General features: G+C 34.6%; 1 protein-coding gene across 7 annotated transcripts in view; it reads left to right on the forward strand.

Annotated features, from left to right (window-relative positions):
- Positions 1–24972, forward strand: part of MYCBP2 (MYC binding protein 2) — a 179727-nt gene that overhangs the window by 70844 nt on the left and 83911 nt on the right. For 6 of the 7 annotated variants that reach the window (XM_027744280.2, XM_039386244.1, XM_039386246.1 and 3 more), the window contains exons 18-33: positions 331–450; positions 1193–1274; positions 7110–7227; positions 9207–9411; positions 9748–9901; positions 12270–12442; positions 13596–13721; positions 13818–13945; positions 15591–15682; positions 16716–16850; positions 16932–17015; positions 18301–18397; positions 20242–20434; positions 21054–21328; positions 22283–22504; positions 24137–24328. In XM_027744280.2, the coding sequence (XP_027600081.1) occupies positions 331–450; positions 1193–1274; positions 7110–7227; positions 9207–9411; positions 9748–9901; positions 12270–12442; positions 13596–13721; positions 13818–13945; positions 15591–15682; positions 16716–16850; positions 16932–17015; positions 18301–18397; positions 20242–20434; positions 21054–21328; positions 22283–22504; positions 24137–24328 (2396 nt within the window). Of the gene's footprint in view, positions 1–330; positions 451–1192; positions 1275–3083; positions 3208–7109; positions 7228–9206; positions 9412–9747; positions 9902–12269; positions 12443–13595; positions 13722–13817; positions 13946–15590; positions 15683–16715; positions 16851–16931; positions 17016–18300; positions 18398–20241; positions 20435–21053; positions 21329–22282; positions 22505–24136; positions 24329–24972 lie in introns of those variants that run through there. The other variant, XM_027744288.2, reaches the window with a different exon arrangement.

Here is a 24972-nt window from a genome sequence, read left to right on the forward strand (position 1 = left end):
AAAGTGATGGTTATCAAGCAAAGCTTCTGAAGTTTGAATTTTCTGTTTTGCTGGTTCCTTTTGTCTTCTCTTTGGGAAGTTTCTACTTTAGAGGATGAGATATTTTCCTATCTGTACCTTTGTAGTACATTGTTTCAAAGTAGAGTTGCTGTCATCTTCCACATCTACTTTGATGCTACATTTTGAGCTGTCTCTCTTACTGCTGTGTGAGTTCTCTCTCCTACCTTACAAGTGGAGGGGTGGGGAGTTTTTACTATTCTTGTTCTATTCATTATTCTAGAATAACTTTTTTAGAATACATGGGGATATAATTGTAAGTTTTGTTTATAGATGGAAGTGGAGAAAGAGGTGAGAAGGATGCCAGCAAAATCACAACCTATCCACCAGGGGCTGTCCGCTTTGACTGTGAACTGCGAGCTGTACAAGTCAGTTGTGGATTTCACCATTCAGGTAAAAACAAATAACTCTATGTTAATTATAGTATAGATTTTTTTTTTAATGTTGTCATACATGTTTTCAGGTTTTTGTTTCATTTTCAATAAGTATGTACACAGGAGTGTTAAAAATTGAAAATGTTGACAGTATCATTTTGTAGCCTACTACACTGTCATAGAATTGTAGAACATTCTGAGTTGGAAGGGACCCACAAGGATCAAGTCCAACTCCTGACCCTGCACAGGACATCCCAAGAGTCACACCACGTGCCTGAGGGCATTGTCCAAACGCTTCTTGAACTCTTGTCAGGTTTGATGCTATGACTGCTTCCCTGGGGAGCCTGTTCCAGTGCCCAACCACCCTCCGAGTGAAGAACTTTTTCTTGATATCTAGGCTGAACCTCCCCTGACACAACTTCATGCTGTTTAATCACATTTAGGCTAAAGTAAGATCACCACGTCACCTCCAGCCATGAAAGGCAACTCACTGTCCTTCAACAGTGAAAAGGATTATAAGTATCATATATTGAGTTGCATCAGAGCTTGTAAGCGATTTTTGAGTCAGTTCAAAACATCTGCATAGCAGAACTCTAGTCCTGCATAGAGGTGCTAGCTGTAATGGGTTGTGGAATCTCTAACTGTAGATCTCTGACTGTTTCAGTAGGAATCATTAACTGTGCTACTCAGAAAGGCTAATCAACTCTGGTGCAGTGCCATGTCATATGCATATGTCAGAAAAATATTTTCTTGTTTTCCAGTGGTTTTGATGGAGAATGGTGATGTTTACACATTTGGATATGGGCAGCATGGGCAACTTGGACACGGTGATGTTAATTCCAGGTGAGCTGGTAATTAAAGGACAAGATTGTGTATTCTGTACTGCTGCATAAGAAATGGCTAAATTTCTGGTTCTCTGTAGCTGGCAAGTGTGAAAATTCAAATATAGATCAAATAAAGTTGATAAGCTCTCGTTCTGAATTTACTCCCCATAATCCCCTGAATATAAATACAATAACAGTACTTTTGTGCTATATAAGTAATTTGTTCAATACATGAAGGCTTCTGTGCCTAAGTATTAGCATAGCTGTGATAATTGAGTTTGAAATGCTTCTCTCTTCAATTCTCCCTACCTATATGAGAATGACGTTGAAGTCTCATTGAGATTTCATTATTTTTGTAAAATAGTATATATGCAATAATGCAAATAGTATGATATCGTAAACCTAGATTACCCTGTTTCTGTTAAATCATTGATAACAGTTCAGTTATGATAAAGTCTAATTTTTTTCATCATTAATATCCAAAATTAAGTCATGAAACTTTGTCTCAGCTGCATTTTGTAGTCGCTTATTTTGGGTGTTGCAGGAGAGTGATGTGTGTTATCTTTGTAGTCAATGGAAATGGAGAAGTCAACAGAGCATGGAGAGCTATTTGACTAACTACCCACTATTATCTGCCTTAGGTATGCTCAGTAGCTCTGTAGACTTTATGGACTTGATTTCCATTGACTACAGTGAGAGCATAGATAATTAAATATAGATGTCTTTAATGTGTAGCTCAATTTCACCCTTGGTATCTCATCATTAAAATCTCATCTGTTCATTAAAGTAAAAAAAATCAGCGTCCTTCACGAAAAGGAAAAGTGATTAAGGTCTTTGGACATATAATGCATACGATGGTGGTTTTGTGTAGTAGGAATCTTTGAGACTTTGTGTATGTCCAGTAATGCTCCGTATCCTTATGTAAGAGGCATACGGAGTGGAGCATCCATGACCTGTCTTCAGTTCTGTCGTTTCTCTTGTAGCAGCGAGGTAAAAATTACTGAACATCTGTCCTCCTAATCTCTTTGGAGACTTCCAAACCATTTCTTTTGTCGAGTTTCTGAAGAAATCTTCATCATCTTAAAACTTTCATTGGATTCACTAAGCCAAAGGGGGAGAGGAAAGAAAGAAAGAAAGGAATTATACTGGAAATGTTACCTGGTATTGACTGCTGTGCCTGATAATAGTCTCTAAACTGTTTACCCCTACACAGTTTGCGTTAGACTGGTGAATGCAGTCTGTGTTTCTTCCTGTGGTAGGGTTATATCACAGACAAATACTCTGATTTTCCTTCTTGGAAGTTCTTGGATACTTGTTCCAAGCAACAACGTCTTTAGCTGGCAATTCAAATTGCTGTTAGAATAAGGCCATTTTCTGTCTTAAAGACTGAAGATATAAACAGCAGTGGCATTTGTACTGGTAGCTTACTGTCACCCGTTTCCAACTTTGATGAAATCACTTGGCTTTTTGGAAGGCTTCAGAGCTATTTGCTGTATTTTTCAGTATTTCAGGTAGTAAACCCCACATTGCTTATTTAGACAGAAATTGGATGAAGACCAAATGTAGTTTTAAGTGAGATCCTAGAAGAGAATATGACAAATCTTGTGCTGAAGGATAGTGCTTGACCAGAACTAGAAGCTGAGGAGGTACAACTGACTTGGCACTGACCTTCGTATCATTCTACATCAGACCCTAAAGAGTGTCTGAAAAAAAGCCTTGGAGAAATTTGGAGTATGTCCTATGCATGAGAACTGGCTATAGTACTATATTGCTGTTTAGCACCATCATTCAAATTATAATTTCTTCATTGATGTACTTCTTTTTCCAGCTTTAAGTAGAGATCTCTCCTCTGTCCTCACAGTAAGGGATTCAGAGAAGGAAACAGGGAATCCTTATGCAGAGTTCCACCTCAGTTGGGACGCAGTGGTGCTCAGATGGCCAGCTCCTGCCAGGTCAGTGGTATGTCAGTCATGCAGTGTGTCACATTGCCTGTATTGACCTCAGGAAGAGCATCATCTTCTGAATCCAGGAACTAATACTCTGCTGTGTTTCTGGGAGAGAGAGAGAGAGAGAGAGAGAGAGAGGGGAGGAAAAAAGGGGAAGTAATATTTAGGCAGCCTAGCTTGTATATCTAAATAAGGGGGTCCTGAAAACAAGAACTCTTAGGGAAAATACAGGAACTCTTATTTTCATCTAAAGGAGCCATCTTCATTGCCAGATAAAGCAATGATGTAAGTTTCTGGGCAGCCATTCATGACTCATTCTTTCAGAGACTTTTGTCTTGCAGTGTAAAGATTTAGCAGTAAGACTGTATTTTTAAAAGCCTTGAAAATGCTTAAGTATTTTGAATTCTGAACAGCTGTCCAGACATGCCTTTCTGTTAATTAAGGGCTAGACTACTCTATTAGAGTATGGTAAACACCACAAGTTCTTCCTCCTACTTCAGTAGGAATGAGGTAGATTACATGCCATATCAGTATGCTGGAACCCTTTAATTAGTCTGTGTAGACTCTTTATTGTGAAATCCACAGTGGCAGATGTTGATGAGCTATTCACTAAATGAAAGATTTGTCAGTCTGTGCTTATATTCTCCTCAAATTAGCTGCTGGTGAATAGAAACTCAGTGGAATCAAGAAATGCTTTGCAGTATCTAGTCTTGGTGAAAAATAGCATGTCTTGTGTTCAGGTAAGCAAAGGCCTGGTTTTTGCTGATGCTTCCCTTTTGTTATTGTTCAAAATTTGCCTGCATTTTTGGTACAAACTCTTTACTTCAGCACTACAGTAGCAAGCACATGACCTGACAGTCAAGCTCCAGAAATGAGATGGCTGAAATAAGATGATCTTGGTATAGAGTTTTGCTTCTGAAAGTTCAACAATAACATAAAAGAAAACTGATCAGACCTTCCACAGATGGTCAGCCTATCTTCCACTTGAAGACAAAGAATAGAGACTATATCCTATTAATAACTCTAGGAGAAAAAAAGTGTTCCATCATCTGTGTTTGTTAGGACCATGTTTCTAGGTGCAGTTTCTGATTATTTTATTCCAGCGGTGCAGTGCAGGTCCTGTTTACATATTTTCACCACATTTCCAGTTCCATTTAAAATATAAAAATCTCCATTTTCTTTGTAACTCTATACTGTCCAACTCTGCTTGTTACTACTGGTTTCCTTTTACCCACTACCTCCTAAAAGCCCACAGTGAACCTGTATTTACAGCACCACGGTCAGCTGCCCCAAGTGACACTTTATGGGACCTGGCAGCCAGCTGTTGGCTGCATAAGTACCACAAACAGCAGTTGTTTGTGCAGGATGAATTTTCAAAGACTGCATCTGCTCCCAGAAATGTTTACCTTTTGGGATGGGAGAGGGTTTTCGTGTACACAGAGGAGAGGGTTTTCGTGTACACTGGACCATCTTCGGGATTCTGAGTTACCTGATGTTACATCTGCTTCTAATCATTCAGCAATGTTAGGTTTTCCCAAGAGGTCTCTGGTTACTTTCTGTAACGCTGAGGTTGGTGTTTTGTAATTGACCTGTGTCATATCCAGAAGTCAAGGATTCTGTGACTTTGATGTGTCCTTTCACTCCATCCCAGAGGAATGCTCCTTGCTTTCTTTAATTCAAATGGAGAAACCTTAGGTATTAAAACTTTGTCCGAAGAGTTTCTCAGACTCTTCAGTGTCTATTCTGAGCTTTCCTGTGTTGAATTTCAGAGGGATGGGAAATAATAATATCACAGGTTTTAAATTCCATATGCATCAGTCAAACTGGCTTACTGTATTTTTCCAAATCTCTTCTCCTTTTATGAAGTGAAAATTAGTTTTCTGTAATTCAAGTTTATTTTATTGTATAGTTAAGTATCTTAAGCTTTTTTTTCTCCTGGTCCTTTCTTAAGTTAATACACTGAAGTTGGCCATTCCAAAAGCTGGGTGGTCTTAATGAAAGAGCTATTTGAGAGGATAATGTATTTTATCTCTCTACATTAGTTGCTTATTTGATCTTGCTCTGCTGCTGCCAAGGGGCTATCGTACACAGCATTCAGATAACATTACTGATAGATTTGATTGGAAAAACAGGTAAATAGTTTTGGTGATAGTAGCTTAGTTTTTAAGCATCAAATAGATGAAACGTTCACTACTTTTCTTTCTTTTTTTTTTCACAAACATAAGATTGATAATTCCATGCCTGTAGTTACCATAATTTTGAGGGAGAGGGGGAAAAAAAACTTTAATAAAAATATTTCCTTTTAGCAGGATTGCTTTTGGATAAGTTGCTAGTTATGTTTTGTTTCTGTTTTGGTGCCTTTTTGAGCTTCTTTAAAGTTAATGAGAGACAAATATAAATTTTCTTTTGTTTTTAAAATGTTTCATCACTGATGTTGCTAAACTTTGCTCTGTCTGTCTGTGTATAATTAAACTGATGTCCAAATCAATGTGTCTGTAGACCAACAAAGGCTTCTAAATTTATGAATGTCATGCTGTGTATCCTCTACCTAATTTTATTCTGTCCTTCAGTCTCTCCATCTCCCCTAGTCATGCACAGAAAGCTACATTCACTGCTAAGGAATAATTTCTTCCTGTATACCTGTGTTCCTCCTGCAGGTCATCAACCTGTCTTCATGCTACATTCCACCTTTCCATATGTTCACATTTTCCCATCTACCCTTTTCCTGCTGACTCATGATGCTTCCTCATACTTTTTTGACTTCTGTTTTACCTGCAATTCAGCCAAAATTAGAGCATTCAGATGACCCATCTTTTTGCACATCAGCTGCTAAACAATTGCTAGGTAACTCTGAGCTGACACTTTTTTATTCCAGCACAAGACAACCTGTTCTTAATTTAGATTAGCCTACTTTTGAAAGGCTGTGTTTGAAAGTAAGTTTAAATAGTGTTGTTATTCTCTGAGGTCAGAGTTTCCAAACATAGAATTATTTGGGAATAACTTGTTCTTCAAATTCACAGTCTTTCTAATTCCACAGTAAATTTGAAGTCTATGTAGACATTCATCATGGGATTCTAAGGCTTGTAGGCTCCTGTTCATTTTGTTGAGATTGAGATAAAAATTTTATTTTAATATCTCATATTTCTTTTTATCTTTTGTGCTCTTTCTCTTCTGTCATCAGTTCAAGTTTTCTTTCTTTGCTTCTTGAACTTCCTATTGTTTTTTTCCCTTCATTTTTACTGGAATGGAAAATTTATTTTCTTATGCCTATCCATATTTGGGAGACAAATGGATTAGACTTTTTCATATTTCTCTGGAAAATAGTTTTAAGAGGTTTGTTCTTTATTGAGTCTGACTTGTATGGGAGAGGGGCTGATGGAGGGGGTAGACCTTTATTTCTTCTATAATTCCCTACACAGTGATCTTGGGAGGCCTGCATCAATATTGTTTCTGGTAATTGTAGTAGTGTACCAACCACCTAAGTCTTCGATTGCTTCATAATGTGAAAAGGGGTTTTTTAAGTGCTTAACTGGTGTTGTCACAACATGATTTTTTCACTGCTATGTTTTGTTCCAATGTATTTTGTATACATACAAAAATACACACTCACATGTAATCCTACAATTATATATTAAATTAATAATTTTTGTTCTATGGTAATTTCTGAGTTTAACTGAAGAGATTGTCCTCAGTCTTCCTTTAATCAGAAGAACATAAACATAACTATTTGGCACAGCCTTTCAAATCTCTGTTCATTTAAAATGTAAGATGTCTCTTGACTCTAATTCGCTATAGTATGTGAATCTAGTGAATATATTTCAGAGTGATTGAAATACTTATAATACTAATGTACATTTTAAATGTTGCATAAGCATGTATTGATACAGAATTAATTTATTTTTATATAGGGGATGTCCCACTTTGGTGCAAGCATTACCAGGTCCTAGTACACAAGTTACTGCTGGGAGCAACCATACAGCTATTCTCTTAATGGATGGCCAAGTTTTCACATTTGGAAGTTTCTCAGTAAGGAAATATTATTATTTACTTATGAGAATAAGCTAATAGTTAATGTATTGTTCAAAGACCTTTCAAGACTGCTTATACTTGCTCTTACAGAACTGTGCATGACTTCTGCATGTCTTTTGTGCCTGTTGTGTTATGAAACGTAGCCTCTAATGTTGTTGTAGTTAGAAAAGCATGATGCCAGGAATTCTTTGTGGTTTTTATACATTTTAATGAAGACGGTGATTTAAAACCTAGATTGTTTTATAAGGTGCACCAGTTTTCTCAAACTTTTATTGTTGCAAACTTACTTGTGTTGCCTATTCTGTTACCTGTCTCCATTTGGTAGAAAAAGTTGCCCTTGTTTCTTTCACAGAAACAGCAATGAGTTGCAGAAGTTACACTAACACTTGAGGGGAGGGATTATTGTTCAGTATAACACTTCTTAACTCTACACCATTTCCACATGGTGTATTATTTTCCCATGTCCATGTGGAATCCATTCTTATATTCACTAAATAAGCATTTAAACGTTTACTTCCCTTTGTGCCTCCTTGTCTTTGTAAATATGCCCCTCATTACAATCTCTACAGTCATCTGTTGTTTGTACTTTCCTGCTAATGTTTTTGCTGTTTTGGGGTTTTTTTTTGCAAAAGCTAGAATATACATATTGAGTTATTTTTATATGTTTTTAAAACTAGGTATTGCCAAACAAAACACAAGAGAAATTTTACCTTTTGAAATCTCTCTTTTTTACAAAAAAAAATAAAAAAATTAAAAAAAGGTGAGGACTGAAATTTTAGAAACAGAAAGTCATGTTTTGAATTAAAGTGAACCATAAGACAGCTCTGCAATTGGGCAGTATTTTGTTGTTCTGCAGACTTTAAGCAACAGTTGTGGTGTCAAAATTAACATGTTCATGTCAAAACTGATATGGGCCCGTAAAAGTTTAAGGTGAAGCTTGGCCTCTGAAAAACCAAATTCACTCTCAGAAACAGGATATAAAAGTCTGTTTGTTGACTGTGGGTCTTTTTCCTTTCTCTAAAATAAAAATAAATTTAGACCATATTTAGACCACTTGTACTTTGTGTCTGGTTTTAAAATTGTAATGCTTGAAAGTTTGCTGAAAGCTTCATAAAGTCAAGACAAAATTAAAAGTGAATATATTATTGAAAATGTCTTTGCTAAGTTTACTTATTACAGTGTTATGAAGAAAGAGAGATGAATAACATGCTGGACAGGATATTTGCTGTATATACATGTTTCTTTTCCCTAACCATTTTAACTTTAGCATGCAATGCATTGCCTGTGGCTGAATGGGGTAAATGGAGTCTGAGCAGGTTTATTGTAGCAGTTCTTTCTATGTACTTAGGTACAGTATAAGAACTGTTGGTCCATCTCAATAACTAGTTGTACATGGAGATAAGACCCCAGATGTCCAGATCGGGTTGTTAATGAACATGTGCAGAGGTGCTTGCTGAGGCATTTTATGCTTTTTTTAGCTTACGTTTGACATGCTAATCGATTTTTAGGTACTTGTAAGAGATATTTGCTCTATGAAACTTACAGTCCATATAAGTTCAGAATTGAGTGGAACTTAGACTGTCTATATCTGAATATAATTTTTTTTTCTTTTTAAACCATTCCTTTTTTAACCTTGAAGTTATTCAGATACTGAACATTGTAGGAGAACAAGGCTTTTATATTTGACTCTGAAGATGGAAAGGAGGATTATCCATCATGGAGAGTTTGAGTTGCATTTAAAAAAAGTTTACTCAAAACCCTAACTGAATTAAGGAGGAGTATATCTGTCAGTAACTTGTTTCTTGTATTTAAATGTGTAATGCTTCACTTAGATTAGCCATTGCTTTTTGAAGGTAGTTTTGTGGTAAACTTTCTTCCAGATGACCAATTTTGTCTGATGAAACTATCGAAGTAACTTAGTCATCTTTGAGACTTATTGTTACTGTCTCTTACTAATTCTTGCATTCTTTCTATAGAAAGGTCAGCTTGGTAGACCAATTCTGGATATGCCCTACTGGAATGCAAAGCCAGCACCTATGCCTAATATAGGCTCCAAATACGGACGCAAAGCTACATGGATTGGAGCGAGTGGAGACCAGACTTTTCTCCGGATCGATGAAGCTCTTATTAATTCTCATGTGCTTGCTACATCAGAGATATTTGCAAGCAGGCATATAATAGGCAAGAACTCTTCTATAACATTTTAAATACTTATAGAAGTGTTGCAGAATAATAGAGGAGCAGCAAGTCAAAAATGTGAATGGAGGGAATGAAAATATTTTGGCTTTCTAGTTTTACTGCACATGATGATCCTAGCTTCTTTAGAAATCAGTTTTATTAGAAATAATAATAATGTAAAAGCCTAAAATTTGCTTGCATTTAAATCTTACTACCTTTTTTTCTTTTGCTGTAGCAGTATACCTGTTCTTCCCTGTTACAGTACACACATTTTGTATGTAAAAAGCGTTAATGACTTGAGTCTTCATGTTTGTTTGCTCTTTTTGCTCCATGATCTAGGTTTGGTACCAGCTTCAATATCAGAACCTCCTCCTTTTAAATGTCTTCTGATAAACAAAGTAGATGGCAGTTGCAAAACATTCAATGATTCTGAGCAGGAAGACCTTCAAGGTTCTGGTGTGTGTCTGGATCCTGTCTATGATGTTATTTGGAGGCAAGTGTGGATTATAGCTATTAAAGTAGCAGTATAGAAATCCTTTTTAAAATACTTCGGGAGACTGGCGACTTGATTATACTAGTCGTGTTTATGCTTATTTCCCTAGTAAATGAAAAACAATTTTTAATCTTCCATATATATTTTTCACACTTTTTGGATAATTTGCTTAAGTAAGCCCAAAAAAAAACATCTTCACTTGCCCAAATTTTTTAAAATTTCCTTTATTTTCTTTTTTGCATCATTCTCATGCCAGTCTCATAGTATTTACAGAATCCCAATCTGTTCTCTTTATTTACTCCTTTTATTCCCTTTTCTCCATCTACTTAACACTTGACTGAAAAATTTTCTTACCATACTCAGCTGCCACATGTCTATGTCTTAAATTGTCATCATTTTGTCAGGCATTAGTGGTTAAAACTTGAATAGAAGAAAGGGTGGAGCAATGGTGTTCTTTTCAGTTCTGACATTTTGGGAGGTCAAAAAAAGTACTTATTTAGATGACACAGACAGAAAAATTAATTGTATTTATTTTACAGTCATTGGGGTTAGAGTCTTTGAGCAGGTGTAGGTTGTAAGCACTTGTTCCAAAACAGAATCATAAGATCCAATTCTTCTATAAGGATTTAAAAGCTACATTAGCCAGGATTTAGGAGAGAAATTTGAACTGTCATCTGAGTTCCCGTAATGGATGATATTTCAATTTTTTGTAGACAAAACAAGAATGATCAGTTAGAATAAAGCAGGAAGCCAGCTAGTCTACATTCAGCTGGAAAAGGTAGTATCACAGCTGTCTTCGTCCAAAATATTGAGATTCAAGAACGTAATAGCCAATTAACATTGAAGCATGCATATTTTCTACGCATGTTTCTTTATGATGTGTGAAGTTCCTTGGATGGTTGTAGTTCTGCATTATGCACATCCCCAGAATTGTATGAATCTCATTGGCTAGGTACCAATTCCTGTTGAAATTATGCTGAGATTAGAAATAAGAGTAGCACTCACATCCCTTAAAGCTCTATATTTTCAGCATGTTTAGCTCTCACTGAAAGACTCAAAAAGAGTCACCTAAAGACTCAGTTTGTGAAAAATTCAGTTATCAATGGCCATGGGAATGCAACAAATTTCAGAGGAGAAAAGGTGGTGATACTCAACTTGATCTAGCACAAGAAATGGTAATTCAGTTTAAGAAAGTTCAAAGTCACATGTTAATATGGGTGAACATGAACTGAGATGTTTTATTGTCTTGCTATATTTTGGAGACTGTAGAACTAAATCTAGAGCTTAAAAACTGAAGAGTGGATTGTGGGAGACTGCAGATTTATTTCTCTCTTATCCCATTCTTGTTCAATCGAAAATATTAAAATAGTCTAAAAAGAAGAGACATCTTAATGAATATGCCTATTAGTAGTTAAATATTTGGTATATTATTATACCTGGACATTTTTATTCATGCCTGTTTAAGTGAGGGTTCAGTTTCTCATACGGAGAAAGCATTCTGATGACAGAGATTTTAAAGATTTTCTTCACAGCTTTGTGACTTATTCTTCCAGTGAAATTCAAGTGGTTACATGATTTTTGTGTGTGTATCTAAACTTAAAAATTGCTAACTTGTTGATATCCTGAATACCTATGATGTACTATAATGCTTTTAGTTAAAACTATTTGTTTCTCCATTAGATTTTTTTAGAACCATGTACCAAGTGAAAATTCCTTTTGTGCTTATTCAGAACACTCACATAGGCCTATGTCTTTTAACTGTTTCTTCCTTTTACATAACGGTTTCAAAGATTTCATTTTCTTCATTTTCTTTTTCTCCGTGTTAATTTATAGTATAGAAAGTCTTTGTATTCCCTTGTTTATGCTGCCCTTTTCTATAATCCCTTAAAAACTCATGAGGCGATGTTACCCATTTAAAAAAGCCCAAACAAAATTTGTTGGATTTGTCAAGATTTTTTTACTCTTATTTGAAGGTAAGCCTTTTACTTTCACTTGGCATCTTTATAATTTTTTTGCACATCTGCCATTACATTTAATACTTTGCTAGTTACTTCATATTTTTTACTAGATAATACTGTTTTAACATTTATTAGCTTTGAGAAGTGTCTAACATTTTCTGAAATTTGTAAACCCATAATATGACTGTTTGACTTGAAGTAGAGTAAGAATGTTTTTGTGTCTTTCCATTTGCTGGAGTGTTAAACTCTTAAACTTTATATATTTAGTGTAATGATGTTCAATTTCAAGAGATTGTACCAGCAGATCTATATTTTGCATTAAATAGCTTATAAAATTTAATTATTGGTTAGGCTTTGTATTTTTTTCAGTAGATGAAAGGTTTTTTTCATTCTGTTTTTTCTTGCTCTAGGTTTCGACCAAATGCTAGGGAACTCTGGAGTTACAATGCAGTAGTTGCTGATTCCAGACTTCCATCAGCTCCAGACATTCAATCCCGGTGTAGTATTTTGAGTCCAGAACTTGCTCTACCAACAGGTTCCAAAGCCCTAACAACCAGATCTCATGCAGCTTTGCACATTCTAGGTATACATTTACAGTTGATGAGTCAGAAGCTTAGAAATAAAGTAATGTAACTTAATGTTATAAAAGTAATAAATGAATTGTAGTCTTAACAACTTTCTGACTTTTTTTCAGTTAAAATTTTACTTTGTAATTAAAAATATACTTTGTAGTTCTCACCGTTGCTCTTAACTCTTATGAGCTGGCTGATAAGCATTAATTTCATCAAAATCGTTATCTTCTGCCATCTTAATGATGTTAGAGGGTTTTAGAGTTCTGGTGGAACCTGCTATTAGAGGTCAACATAAAAAAAGTAAGAAACCTTCCTGGGTGGTCTTTTTGGAAAGTCTGCAGAATGAAGTTGGTACTCTTAACTTGGAGTCTCAAAAAAAACCCCAAACAACCCCACCATAAAAAAGTGCTCTTCAATAAGTTACTTTTATTTTAAAGTAAATACATTATCTAATATTAAAATATACTCTTTGCAGTTTTGTATAATGAGTCAGGAAGAGTAATATGATTTCCTTTTGTAGTCTAAAAAGCCTACTAAAATAAAAATAATTCCACTGTGTTAGTGTATAAACTGGCCATATGCAGCATATGCAGTGCTTCAAAGCACAGCTTTAGAAGTGATTTTAGCTCACTTGTTCCCTGATTGTGATGAGTCGTCAGTTTGTTGACCTGCTCCCTTCATTATGTGTTAGAATGTGATTACTTTTGACTTGAACAGTACTTTTTTGTGTCTGAGTCAGAGTAAGGCATGTTAGGTACCCCTGTGTATGAAACAAATTTTATGAAGACTTTAAAATCTGTCCATAATTCAGTTACTACTTCAACTCTTTTTGGGTAATACAATAAGTGTAAAAAGGAAAAAAATAATGTTGTTGGCAACTTATCTGCCATTGTAAAAGTTACAAAGTAGGTTTAATCATATTTGTTTGTTATTCTGGAGAATAAATAAATTAGATGAAATTTATCTTCAGTACCAAACCTTGAGGTTTGGCAACAATGACCCTTGGCCTAATCAAAACTATAAAGATATTCAGTAGCCTTGTGTGATTTAGAGACAAAACAGTTAGTTTTCTTTGATCTTCTTAATTAATATTCATTTCCATTTCACTGATTATAATCAACAGGGAGAATTTTTGAGTTCTTTTTTTCTCTTGCCTTCTTATAGGTTGTCTTGATACTTTGGCTGCTATGCAGGACTTAAAAATGGGTGTAGCAAATACAGAAGAAGAAACTCAAGCAGTAATGAAGGTTTATTCTAAAGAAGACTATAGTGTTGTTAACAGATTTGAAAGTATGTACACACTAAAATTTTATAGCACAAGCCAATCAGGCTTGCAGAATGAAAGACCAAGATTAACTATATTTTTGGGGGGATTTTTTTCTGCAGGTCATGGAGGAGGCTGGGGTTATTCAGCCCACTCAGTAGAAGCTATCCGTTTCTGTGCTGATACGGATATTCTGTTAGGTGGTCTTGGTCTTTTTGGTGGTAGAGGTGAATACACTGCTAAAATAAAGGTAGGGTTTTTTGACCATTTTAAACAATGTTATATCTCAAAATCGGAACTTTAAGAAATGTCATCAAAAACCATGATTAATTTTATTTCTTGATGAATGAGTGGTTTACTATTTATGAAAAGCATTATGCAGATACAGTGGGTGAAGTAGAGATCTGAGAATTACCATTATTAATTGTCATCAATTGGCCCTTTCTCACCTTCACTTAGTGCTATGCCATCTTAGAGGTGTCTTGAGCGGGTATGTTAGTGAGACCGATGTTCTGTGATCTGTTTACACAAAGCTCAGAGGTCCACCTGCAGAAAATCGGTGTTACGGGCTTCAGGTTAAAATCACATCCTATGTGACTGACAAGGAACTGTTTCTCAGAAGCAGAAAAATAGTCCTTATCAGTAGCCATTGCTTCCCATTGTCGTTACCACTTCTTTCTCAGACTGGAAGAAGCTATCTCTCAGCTTCAGCTGAGTGTGAATGGCACCAAATGCAATTGACTCTGCTTTGTGCCAAATGTAAGGATGATTACAGGTGGAGTGTATGTGCTGATTTAAAATAAATAAACCTGACTTTGGATTAGAAAACTCACATAAACACACAATGTGATAACAGAGCTCTGGTTTCTAATAAATGTTTTCTGGTCCTGTATTTAATAAGGGTTTTGGTAACTGCATGAAGAACAATTGTTAAGGAAGATCTGGTATCTGTCTGAAATTTGTATTAGATGTGTATGTTCAGAATATGTTATCGTTACTTGTTATTTAGTGGGTTACTGAATTTTCTTTCTCTATTTTTGGATAAATAGGTTTGTATTAGGGAAATGGATGGCATATGCTTAGCAATAACACTTGCATAAGACAACAGGAAATCCAGAATAAGTAGTTGTACTTTGTTCTAGTTTAACATAATGACTGAGAATTGCAAATGATTAAGGGCAGCCAAGAAACTTAATGTTAGTCCTGCCCTTTTTGTTTTTAATACTAAAAGCAATAACTGTATGAAAGCACTCTTAATATTATCTGTTCGGTTTGTTTCTGATTGTTTAGGATTAGCTTATTGCCAAGATAAGATTTGCCAGTCCTGCCACAAACTGTGTATTAAATAGGTATTTGCAAGAGAAGTCATAGACATGTATTGTGGTCCCTTTTCAAACTCATCAAACTGTAGAAAATATTTTTGAGAAAGAAAACCAAGTTCATCTTTTGTCCTGGTCACCAACTGGTTACAATACTATTGACTAGCTCTGCTAAACCATCAAGCGGTCCCTTTCCAGAGAAGCTGAGTATATCTTATATCTATATAAGATATGTACGTGCTTTTCAGTCTGTGATGGAAAGCCTGCACTTTCTGCACCACTTTGCCTTTTTTGGACGCTCTGCATTTTACTTGCTTGCAAGATTTAGGGAGTTTCTCCGCTTAAAAGTATATTTGGACATAAGGCTGGGAGGTCAATGTCAATTGCGATTTCTTAACAGTTAATGCCTGACTTCCAAATGGGAATTTGCCTGTCAGTGATAGTACATAGCAGTGATTTTTGGGAAGGGGAAAGAAGAGTAGTATACAGTTTCCAGAATACCAGACAGGAAAAAGTGACATTAGGAGGTTTCTAACACCTAAGACATAATTTGACTGTTTTCTCTTACTTCGCCAGTTGTTTGAATTGGGTCCAGATGGGGGAGACCATGAGACTGATGGAGACCTTCTTGCTGAGACAGATGTCTTAGCATATGATTGTGCTGCTAGGTAAGATGTTTAGCTTACCTACTCTACCTATTTCTTGATCTTTATTTTTACTTTCTTCATACACATTTTAGTATCACTTTAATATCATAAGAGATGATCTACATCATTAGAATTTTGTAGCAAGTGACATAAAACTTACACTCAAAAGTGTGTTGGGGAAAGTGGTAAAACCAAATACTCACCAAACCATTATGTTATTTAAATTAAAAGAAGAAAAATAATCTAATTCTTGCTCTTTTACAAATACGAGTCAAATCCCATATTCCTTTGATGAGATGATAAGACAAAATGTTGCAGCAGCTCTTTTGCATAGTTCTATCAACAGGATGCTTTCAAGTACAAATGGGTATTTGCATTAAACAACTCACGATTAAGCTTACTTAGTAAGGAATTATCATAAGTAAAAGAAAGGTTACTGTGCTTCAGCTCATTAGAATACAAGCAGCTGTTGCTTGAAAGATTTTGTGCATATGGATGGGGTTAGCTATGTTGCTTTTTCATTCCCTGTTATAAAATAATTTAAAATTCAAACAATATATGATTATATTTGTCAGGTTTAATCTTATATATCAATCCCCTAACTATATGTTCTATTACTTTCCATAATATTCATTGTAATTACTAAGAATTTTTGTATAGGGTCTTGTAATTTGCAGAAATTTTTTGAAATTGAATTAATACTATGTAATTAATACCTTATAAGTAATACTTTACTTGCAGTATTTTATAGTGAATGAATTGGTTTTGTGTGTTAGTTTAACTTAATTTCTCCTTACTCTATTTGATATCTGATTGTTTAACTATGGAAGATCAAGATAGACTTAGGCATTTGTAGGTCCTTCTGAATTACTGGTTTTTAATTTCTACAATATTTTTCAATGAAATATTTTTAAGTTTTGAATATAAACAGATGTGATACTAATAACCTAATTCCATTACTTTCCAATTTTCTTTTATGAGCAGAGTGTAACTTTTAAAAATTAATCTAGAAACTAATTCAAATATATTTTTTTTCAAAATTTACTTCTCCCAGAGAGAAATATGCAATGATGTTTGATGAACCAGTACTTCTACAAGCTGGCTGGTGGTATGTAGCCTGGGCAAGAGTGTCAGGACCTAGCAGTGATTGTGGATCTCATGGACAGGCCTCTATAACTACAGATGATGGGTATATTTTTTTTTATATTTTTTCATGCAAAGGAAGAGCTCTAATATGACTTGAATAATAATTGGATTATTTCTCTTTCAGTGTTGTATTTCAGTTTAAAAGTTCCAAGAAATCAAATAATGGTACAGATGTTAATGCAGGGCAGATTCCGCAGTTACTATACAGGTAAATAATTTGACTTCTGTTTGGAACAATTTATTCACGTGTTTTTTAAATGGAAACATAGAAGTTGTTGAAGTAACCATGTTTCATGAAAACATTATTGTATCAAGCTAAGGAAATCAGTGTCTGAAAAAATTAGGCAAAAACTTAGTGTCTTTAAGAATAACAAATCCATTATGCCAACATTTACTTCTTTGGTATTTTTGCAGTCATTCTGCATGAGTTACAAGACTTTTAATTTACATCTATAGAACCTTGTGATTTCATACAACATGATTAGTATTTTTGGCTAGTTGGAAAGTACTCTGTTCAGTAGGCCTCAGTTAAGGAACAGTGTACTATCAACAAATGATTTTAATGAAAAAGAGGCCAAACACAACAATCAACTGTGCTTTACAATAAGTTACTACAGACTTATGATTCACATGATAAATGTTATTTAACTCTTTTTTAGAAAGCAAGAACTCTTTCACTGGATTGATAGTATATTTTATAGTTTTCCTCTGATAAATACAAGACCTAATTCTTATATTTTTTGAGTGTGTGTATATTTTTCCTCTCCTCCTCTCGTCCCCACCTTGACTCTGAAACTTGGAATTTCTTCACACCAGTTCTCTTGCTGTGTCCTTTCTAAGCATGTCCTTTTCAGGGTCCCTTCTCAGAACAGCTCACTTTTGCCTGTAAGCTTTCTGTCCATAGACCGCTGTCTCTCCAGGTGAAGGTTTCATTTTGACTGATGCACATGGAGTCCTGGGATGACATATTAATCATTTGGGTGATTTCTGTGGAGAGGTGGCTGTAGACTTGAGGCCTCTGAAGGAAGGATATGGCTTAAGAGCAATGAGTGGCACAGAAGGGAAGGTGCTGCAGTAATAGATGCTGCCTGTATTTTTAACCTCCACGTATATTTTACTTCCACAAAACTAGTGTTCTTTAAGGAGTAACATTTCTAGTTTTGATTTCATATGAAGAAATACAGTAAATACTTGTAATAATTTCATGTCATTAAATCTCAACCTTTTTTCAGTTGTCACAGTACTTCCAGTTGAACAGAATTCACGATATTTAGTTATTGGTCTAGGATGATTAGGAACTGGAGGAAGTTATGCTGAAATTGAACATTTTTGGATAGTTATGTTAAACTTGTTTTGTCGTTTGTTTTTGTTCCACTTGAACAATACAAACAGTAAAAACTAGAAAAAGTAAAAAAAACAAACAAACCCAAACCAAAAGTCTACTAAAAGAAAAAACTGGAGATTTCAAGTCAGTTCTAAAATTGTTCTTCCAGATTGCCAACAAGTGATGGCAGTGCATCCAAAGGAAAACAGCAAACCAGTGAACCTGTACATATTTTGAAGAGATCTTTTGCCAGAACTGTCTCAGTGGTGAGTACTATTAAGAATCTTCTGTGGTTCTGGCAAGTTCAGTCATGCTTAGAAAACTGAAAGATGTACATGTGGAAATAATGATTTTTTTTTTCTCTTTGGTTTATCATGCAGAAGGTAGGTACACTGATATATAAAATATTTAATTATTTTACTTTTTCTGAAGATTTTGGATGTAAACCTAAATCTAAGCTAAGCTCGGTATTGACCTGGGGGTGAAAGTCTAGAAATGTATTTATTTACAAGGTTGAACTACTTAATTTTGTGTTTTTCTGGTGGGGGGAAATTCAAATGGAGTTCATTCTTACTGGTTGTATTCAAAGTACAAGCCTTACTTCCTGCTAAAAATCAATATTATCAGGCTTTTTAGAATTTGAGTTTGCTTTACTGCTCTCTTAAACGGCTTTTAGACTACTGGCATTAATTACTCACTGGTTAGATTTATCTCCGTCTTGGATTCATTCCTTTATACATTGAGGATCAGATAGCATTTAATTGAACTTTGATAAACTGAGGTAAGGAGTATTCATAGACACAGTGAACTTGCAACTATTAATAGAAGGTAGTCTGCAGCTCTTCTCATACAGGGAGGTTAGTCTAACTTTGAGAACTACTGTATTAAGTTGAGATACAGTATTATTCAGGGTAAGGCCGATTCTGTCTCTGTATTTTTTAAATACAGTCCCTTCCTTATCTGTTACAAGCAATGATTATTTTATTTTCATTTTCATCCTGGTTTATATTCTATACTGTTTTACACATACTGTCAGTATTCTCCATGTTACACTGAAGTTATTGCCTTTATGTGTCTGTGCAGGTTTGCTTCACCTTGCATTAAAGTTATTGGACAGTCACAGTCCAATTTTCTAATCAGGCTGCTTTCTTTCATTTACGTATTCTCCATCTGTTCAGTATTCTCTATTGATCAGGATGATCTTCTCCTGTTCGGGTTTCTTCTGGAAATGTATTATCTACATAATTTGCATTTTTAGTAATCATATTATCAATATGTTAATAGCTACTCTTAATATATGTTTGCTTAAAAATATTTGCATTGAGCTATGAACTCCTGTGGCTTTTAATACTTCACATTGTATCCTCTCTCTTCATTTTCTTGCTGCTGTTATCCCTCACCATAGATACAATTAGTACAAGAGGAGAGTTTTGACTTTCTGGAGCACTAGGTGTTTTATATCTAACTTTGAACAATCAGTTTGATTGTTGCAACTTGAAGGTGTTCAATACCAAATACTTGTATTTTGCTTTCTGAGGTACAAATTTATGAAATTACCAGCCACATCTAATGGTAGAAACAAAACTTCTTAAATCCTCAAATTTCTTGTGGACTATCATGTATTTCTGTTTAGCTTTTAAGTACTGTAAATGTTATATAGTTGCCATGATCCTACAGATCATAATTGTTTAAAGTGAAGACAGCCCTGATAAGTCTTCACTTCATAACAAGAATGTATTATGTCAAAAGTAGGTATTACACTATTATGCAGATGAAACAAGTAAAATTTACTGAAAAATCTCTATTGCAGATGAATACAAACCGTTGTTAATAAGTGAGAGACTTCCACACATATTATAGCATATGTCATAAATAGCTTTTATCATGGTATTACAGTGAAGTGTCCCCTACATTCTCAGTGCTTTTTTTTTTTTCTCAAGCAAAATAGGATTTGTGTGTTACATGGTAGATATATATAGATATAAATATGTTTTCGTAATAAACATGCGTATAGATGCTATTTGCTTTTCATCTGAAACTGATGCTGAAAGGTCATTTCTTGTTTTTTAACACAAAATCTGTCTTTGGTATCCTTCATACTCTGAAATAGGAGTGCTTTGAGTCTTTACTGAGCATTCTTCACTGGAGTTGGACAACACTGGTGCTGGGAGTTGAGGAACTTCGTGGACTTAAGGGTTTCCAATACACTGCTACTCTTTTGGATTTAGAAAGGTTGCGTTTTGTGGGCACATGCTGCCTGAGATTGCTCAGGGTCTACACCTGTGAAATATATCCAATATCAGGTATTTTTCTTGGTTAATTTGATTCATATTTATTTTATATAATCATTATTTTACAGGACACCTAAAATTTGATCTAAGTATTAATGTAGGATATACTATAAGATGAAATACAGATGGTTTTATTGGATCAATTAAGAGACTTGCTGTCAGACATGGGATATTTTCAATTATCTGCATAACCAAATGTCCAATACCACTTTTACACTATACCTTATATGTATTTTAAAATTAATTTCTTGTTTGACTTGTCAGCTGAGTTCTTTTGGACTACTTGTACCTTCCTTTTTTTCTCATCTCTTTGCATAGTGTCTGCTTTGGTGGTGAGCACAATTTAAATTTGAAAGATGTTTCTGTTTTTCGTGCCTGTAGTTTGATAATGCTCTTATTAAAACACAGCATATATTATGACAGACCAGAAAAGTAGGAGTTTCTGATGTTCAGGTTTTTTTATATGGTTTAACACCCTTCACTGTGTCACTTTTGAAATTAACTTCTCTGAATGTAGATACATTGTTGTTCCTAAATTCCAGTTGTTTCATTTGCATGTAAAATGTGCATTTTAATATGAAAATGTTTCAGTTACTCCGAACTTAATTCTTTTCTTTGTGTAACCTTCTAGCTTCAGCTAAGGCAGTTGTAGAAGAAACGAGCAAACTAGCAGATTGCATTGGAAAAACTAGGACCTTGTTGAGAAAAATTTTATCTGAAGGAGTTGATCATTGCATGGTGAAGTTGGACAATGATCCACAAGGATATCTCAGTCAGCCGCTCAGTCTTTTAGAAGCTGTTCTTCAGGAATGCCATAATACATTCACAGCTTGCTTTCATTCATTTTATCCAACACCAGCTCTCCAGTGGGCATGTCTTTGTGACTTGCTGAACTGTTTGGACCAGGTACATTAAAATGACTCAAGTAAATATTACAGCTTAGCTTGACCTTTGCTGAAATTGAAGCTAAGCAGTATTTAAAACTTTTATTCAATTTTTTCTTTTACTCTCATTTGCAACTTGAGTTCTGCTGTGGTTTGCTGTTTTTTGGGTTTTTTGGGTTTTTTTTAAGTAATCAGTTATTAGTTTTCTTTGTTGTTTGGTGGTTTTTGAGTGCCCAAGTTCAACAAGAGCCTAGGAACTTTGTCTCCCTTGGCTTTAAGATTCTCTCTGAGACAGCGAAGAAAATTTTTGGTGCTGGTAACTGTCAGTACCTGCTTTTTCAGTGTTGAGGCCATGCCTTATATGTGCTTATTCTTGGTGCATGTTACTTAAGAGCATAAGTGTAGCGTTTTTTTCATGAATACTTGAGTAATTCCTCGTTATTAAATATTACAACAGTGCTCTGACCTAGCCAAGTACATGAGAAGCAGCTGACAATATTATTCTGTAATCAACAACTTTCCAAGTATCTTGCTTAATGTGAATGAGCATTCCACATCTAAATGGTGTAGTTGCTTGCTTGCATTGCTTGTAGTAAGATGCAAACAGTTTGCTGCTTTGCATGAAAATTCATTTATCATATACAATTTCAAGGAAGAATCTTTAATGTATTAGTCTAATTAAATTGTTTGGTTAATTGTAAGAAATGCTTTGTCTTCAAAGGATACCATAATTTGAAAAGTAATATTAAATGGTTTATTATTTTAAAATATAGCAACCAAAAATATTGATTAGTCCAATTTTGAAAATCTAAATGCAAACTTATGAGAGAAGATAATGTAAAATTCATAGGAAAGCTTTCTCTAAATTATTTCTATAATTATGATAAAGCTGAAAAGTTCCTTTCAAAAGTAGTTTCTCTCTTGTTTACTTTCAGTGCAATGGTGCCATTCTGTTCGAATCTGTTTATGTTTTTAGGACATTCAGGAAGCAAACTTCAAAACCTCCAGCAGTCGCCTTCTTGCTGCAGTTATGTCTGCTCTCTGCCATACTTCAGTAAAGCTGACCTCTATCTTTCCCATTGCTTATGATGGAGAGGCGTTGCTGCGATCAATGGTTAAACAAGTCAGCACTGAGAATGACTCTGCTCTGGCCCATCGTTTTCCTCTTTTGGTTGCACACATGGAAAAACTCAGTCAGGTCAGGATGTATTCTAAAAATTTAATCACAACTTCTACTTTGCAACAAAAAGCAGTTATACAAGTTGAAAATAAATTTACCCATTTTCTTTCTAAAAGGCTTATTTCAGAAACCTATTTTTTTTCCAATTTTCATCTTTTTATCTGAAATATTCCAATTATTTTTTTGAAGAATGTCTGTTGTTATTTTGGAATATTAAATTGGAAGAAATATACTTTGGAGTTGTACCCTGTTGCATAGTGTTTTGTGCAACAGTTTTTCAACTTTTTCACATTATCACAAGGAGGAACATGTTGATAGATTTGGTGTTTTGAGGAAGAGTTAACACAGCTTTGGTAATAAAAAATCACGTCTCAAACTGGAGTTTCTAAAGAAGACAACAAAGGAAACCTAGTTCATATAGTTCTAGCAAAGCTTATTAAACAGTTTCTTAATCAAGGCTCTTGAATACTGTATTTTTGCAGTTCTTTTATTCTAGAATTGATTTACAGGAATGGAAAGGGTTAAGATGATAATCAAGGATATTGGACTACTAAATAATATTATTCACTTGAGAAGACAAAAGGGGTAAGATTGTATGAAATGATGAATGATGCAGGAAAGGTAAATAAATGATAGTTGTTGAGCCTACCAATACCAAAAGTTTTGAGCAGAGACCTTAGCAAAAGGTAAGTTCAGAAGTTTGCTGCTCTTTTATAAAATATGTGGTTTAGCTGGAGAACAATCTCCTGTAGGCCATTAGTATGCTAAAAGCTTTCATAGATTTGGAAAGCATCTGCATAAATTAATGAAGAAAAAAATCACCAAAGGCTGTTAAATGCAAGTATAATATTTATGTCTTAGATACAGCTACCTCTTAACTGCTAAAGATGGGAAGTGTTCTGTGCAGGTGTCTGTGCAGGTTTGCTTTATCTAATTGTCTTCCATATCTGTTCACTGCTTGGATAATTTTGAGAGACAAAATGGCGAGGAAAACAGACCTTAAATTTTCATCAGTAGAGCTGCTTTTATCTTTCCTCATCAGAAATTATTTTCAGTATGGATAACTGTTATGGAAAACAGTGGATGTCACTGCTAGTTAGAAGGCACAGTAGATACCTAAGCTTAGATTTGTTTCATATAAAGAACAACTGTTTTTGTAAGCATCCCGCCACTGGTTTTCATTTACCTGCTTGCATAGAAGATTCTTTTTACTAACACCAAAACTAAAAAGCTTTTGAGATTCTTTTTTAGAAAACATAGAAGAAAATTATATTAATAGTTCCATAGATAGCTGTATATCTACTGTGTTCTTATGTATGCTTATAAAGCCATTAGGCTTTATAGGCTGTAAAGCAAAACTCTCTCTCCTGAGAAGGATACCCATATAGGATATGTTTCCAATTCAATAAACAAAGTGGTCACTACCTCATTCAGGAAAATAAAAATATTAGTTCTTTTGACAAGGGAATACATACTATCATAGCTTTGAGAATTTTTAATTTTGTTTTTTCACCCTCTAGACATTTCTTATCGTCATGAAGTCACAGATTTTTCAATTACCTGATGCTTATAATATGTGAAAGTCTGTGTCTTGGGTTTTTCTTTTTTACTAACAATGTCATTTGTCATTGGTTTTTTTTCATACTGCAGAGTGAAGAAAACGTTTCAGGGATGACAAGCTTTCGCGAAGTGCTGGAAAAGATGTTAGTCATTGTTGTTCTACCAGTACGGAACAGCCTTAGAAGAGAAAATGAACTTTTCTCTTCACATCTGGTTTCTAATACCTGTGGGTTGCTTGCTAGTATTGTGAGTGAGCTTACAGCATCAGCATTAGGATCTGAGGTAAAACTGCTGTAAAATCATTGCTAGAAATCTTTCAGGACAGATATATTATGAATGTGATATAGGCTGTTACAGGTATTTTGTAGGTACGCAGATCTTTCAAAGATGCTGGAATTCTCAGTTCTCAGTAGCTCAGATATTTTGCGTAAATTAAAAGCATGTATTCACTGTATTAGGCAAGTATTGTTGATAAATAGCTATTTAATTATGGCTACAGAATACTGCAGATTGTTTACAAAGTGGCAAATTTTTTTGAGTGCTTATCTTTTTGCCTGCATATCTGTGCATGTATCCAATCAAATATCCTTTTGTGAGGCTGTAACTTAGTTATATGATGGAAAATTATTTGATTTTCTTAAAGGGGTATCACTGCCTCTGGACTATCAACAAGTTTTTCTCACAGAAAGAACCAAACTTTTGATAACATCTTGACTGAAATTGTTTTTACCATTATGTTATTATTTTTATCTGTCCTCTTCTTGACTGCACCTAAGACAGAAATCCCTAACTCTTCTTTTAGTACAGTTAATCTATATTTTGTGCTAATTTATCTTGTAAAATATGTATTTAAATACTTTAAAAAATTAATCAGATTCCTAATTATTCCTAATTAATTTCTAATTACCAGAAATATTTTCTTTTTT

The sequence above is a fragment of the Pipra filicauda genome, unplaced genomic scaffold, assembly GCF_003945595.2.
Source record: "Pipra filicauda isolate LSUMZ 115617 unplaced genomic scaffold, ASM394559v2 scaffold476_size470866_pilon, whole genome shotgun sequence".
Classification (NCBI taxonomy): Eukaryota; Metazoa; Chordata; class Aves; order Passeriformes; family Pipridae; genus Pipra; species Pipra filicauda.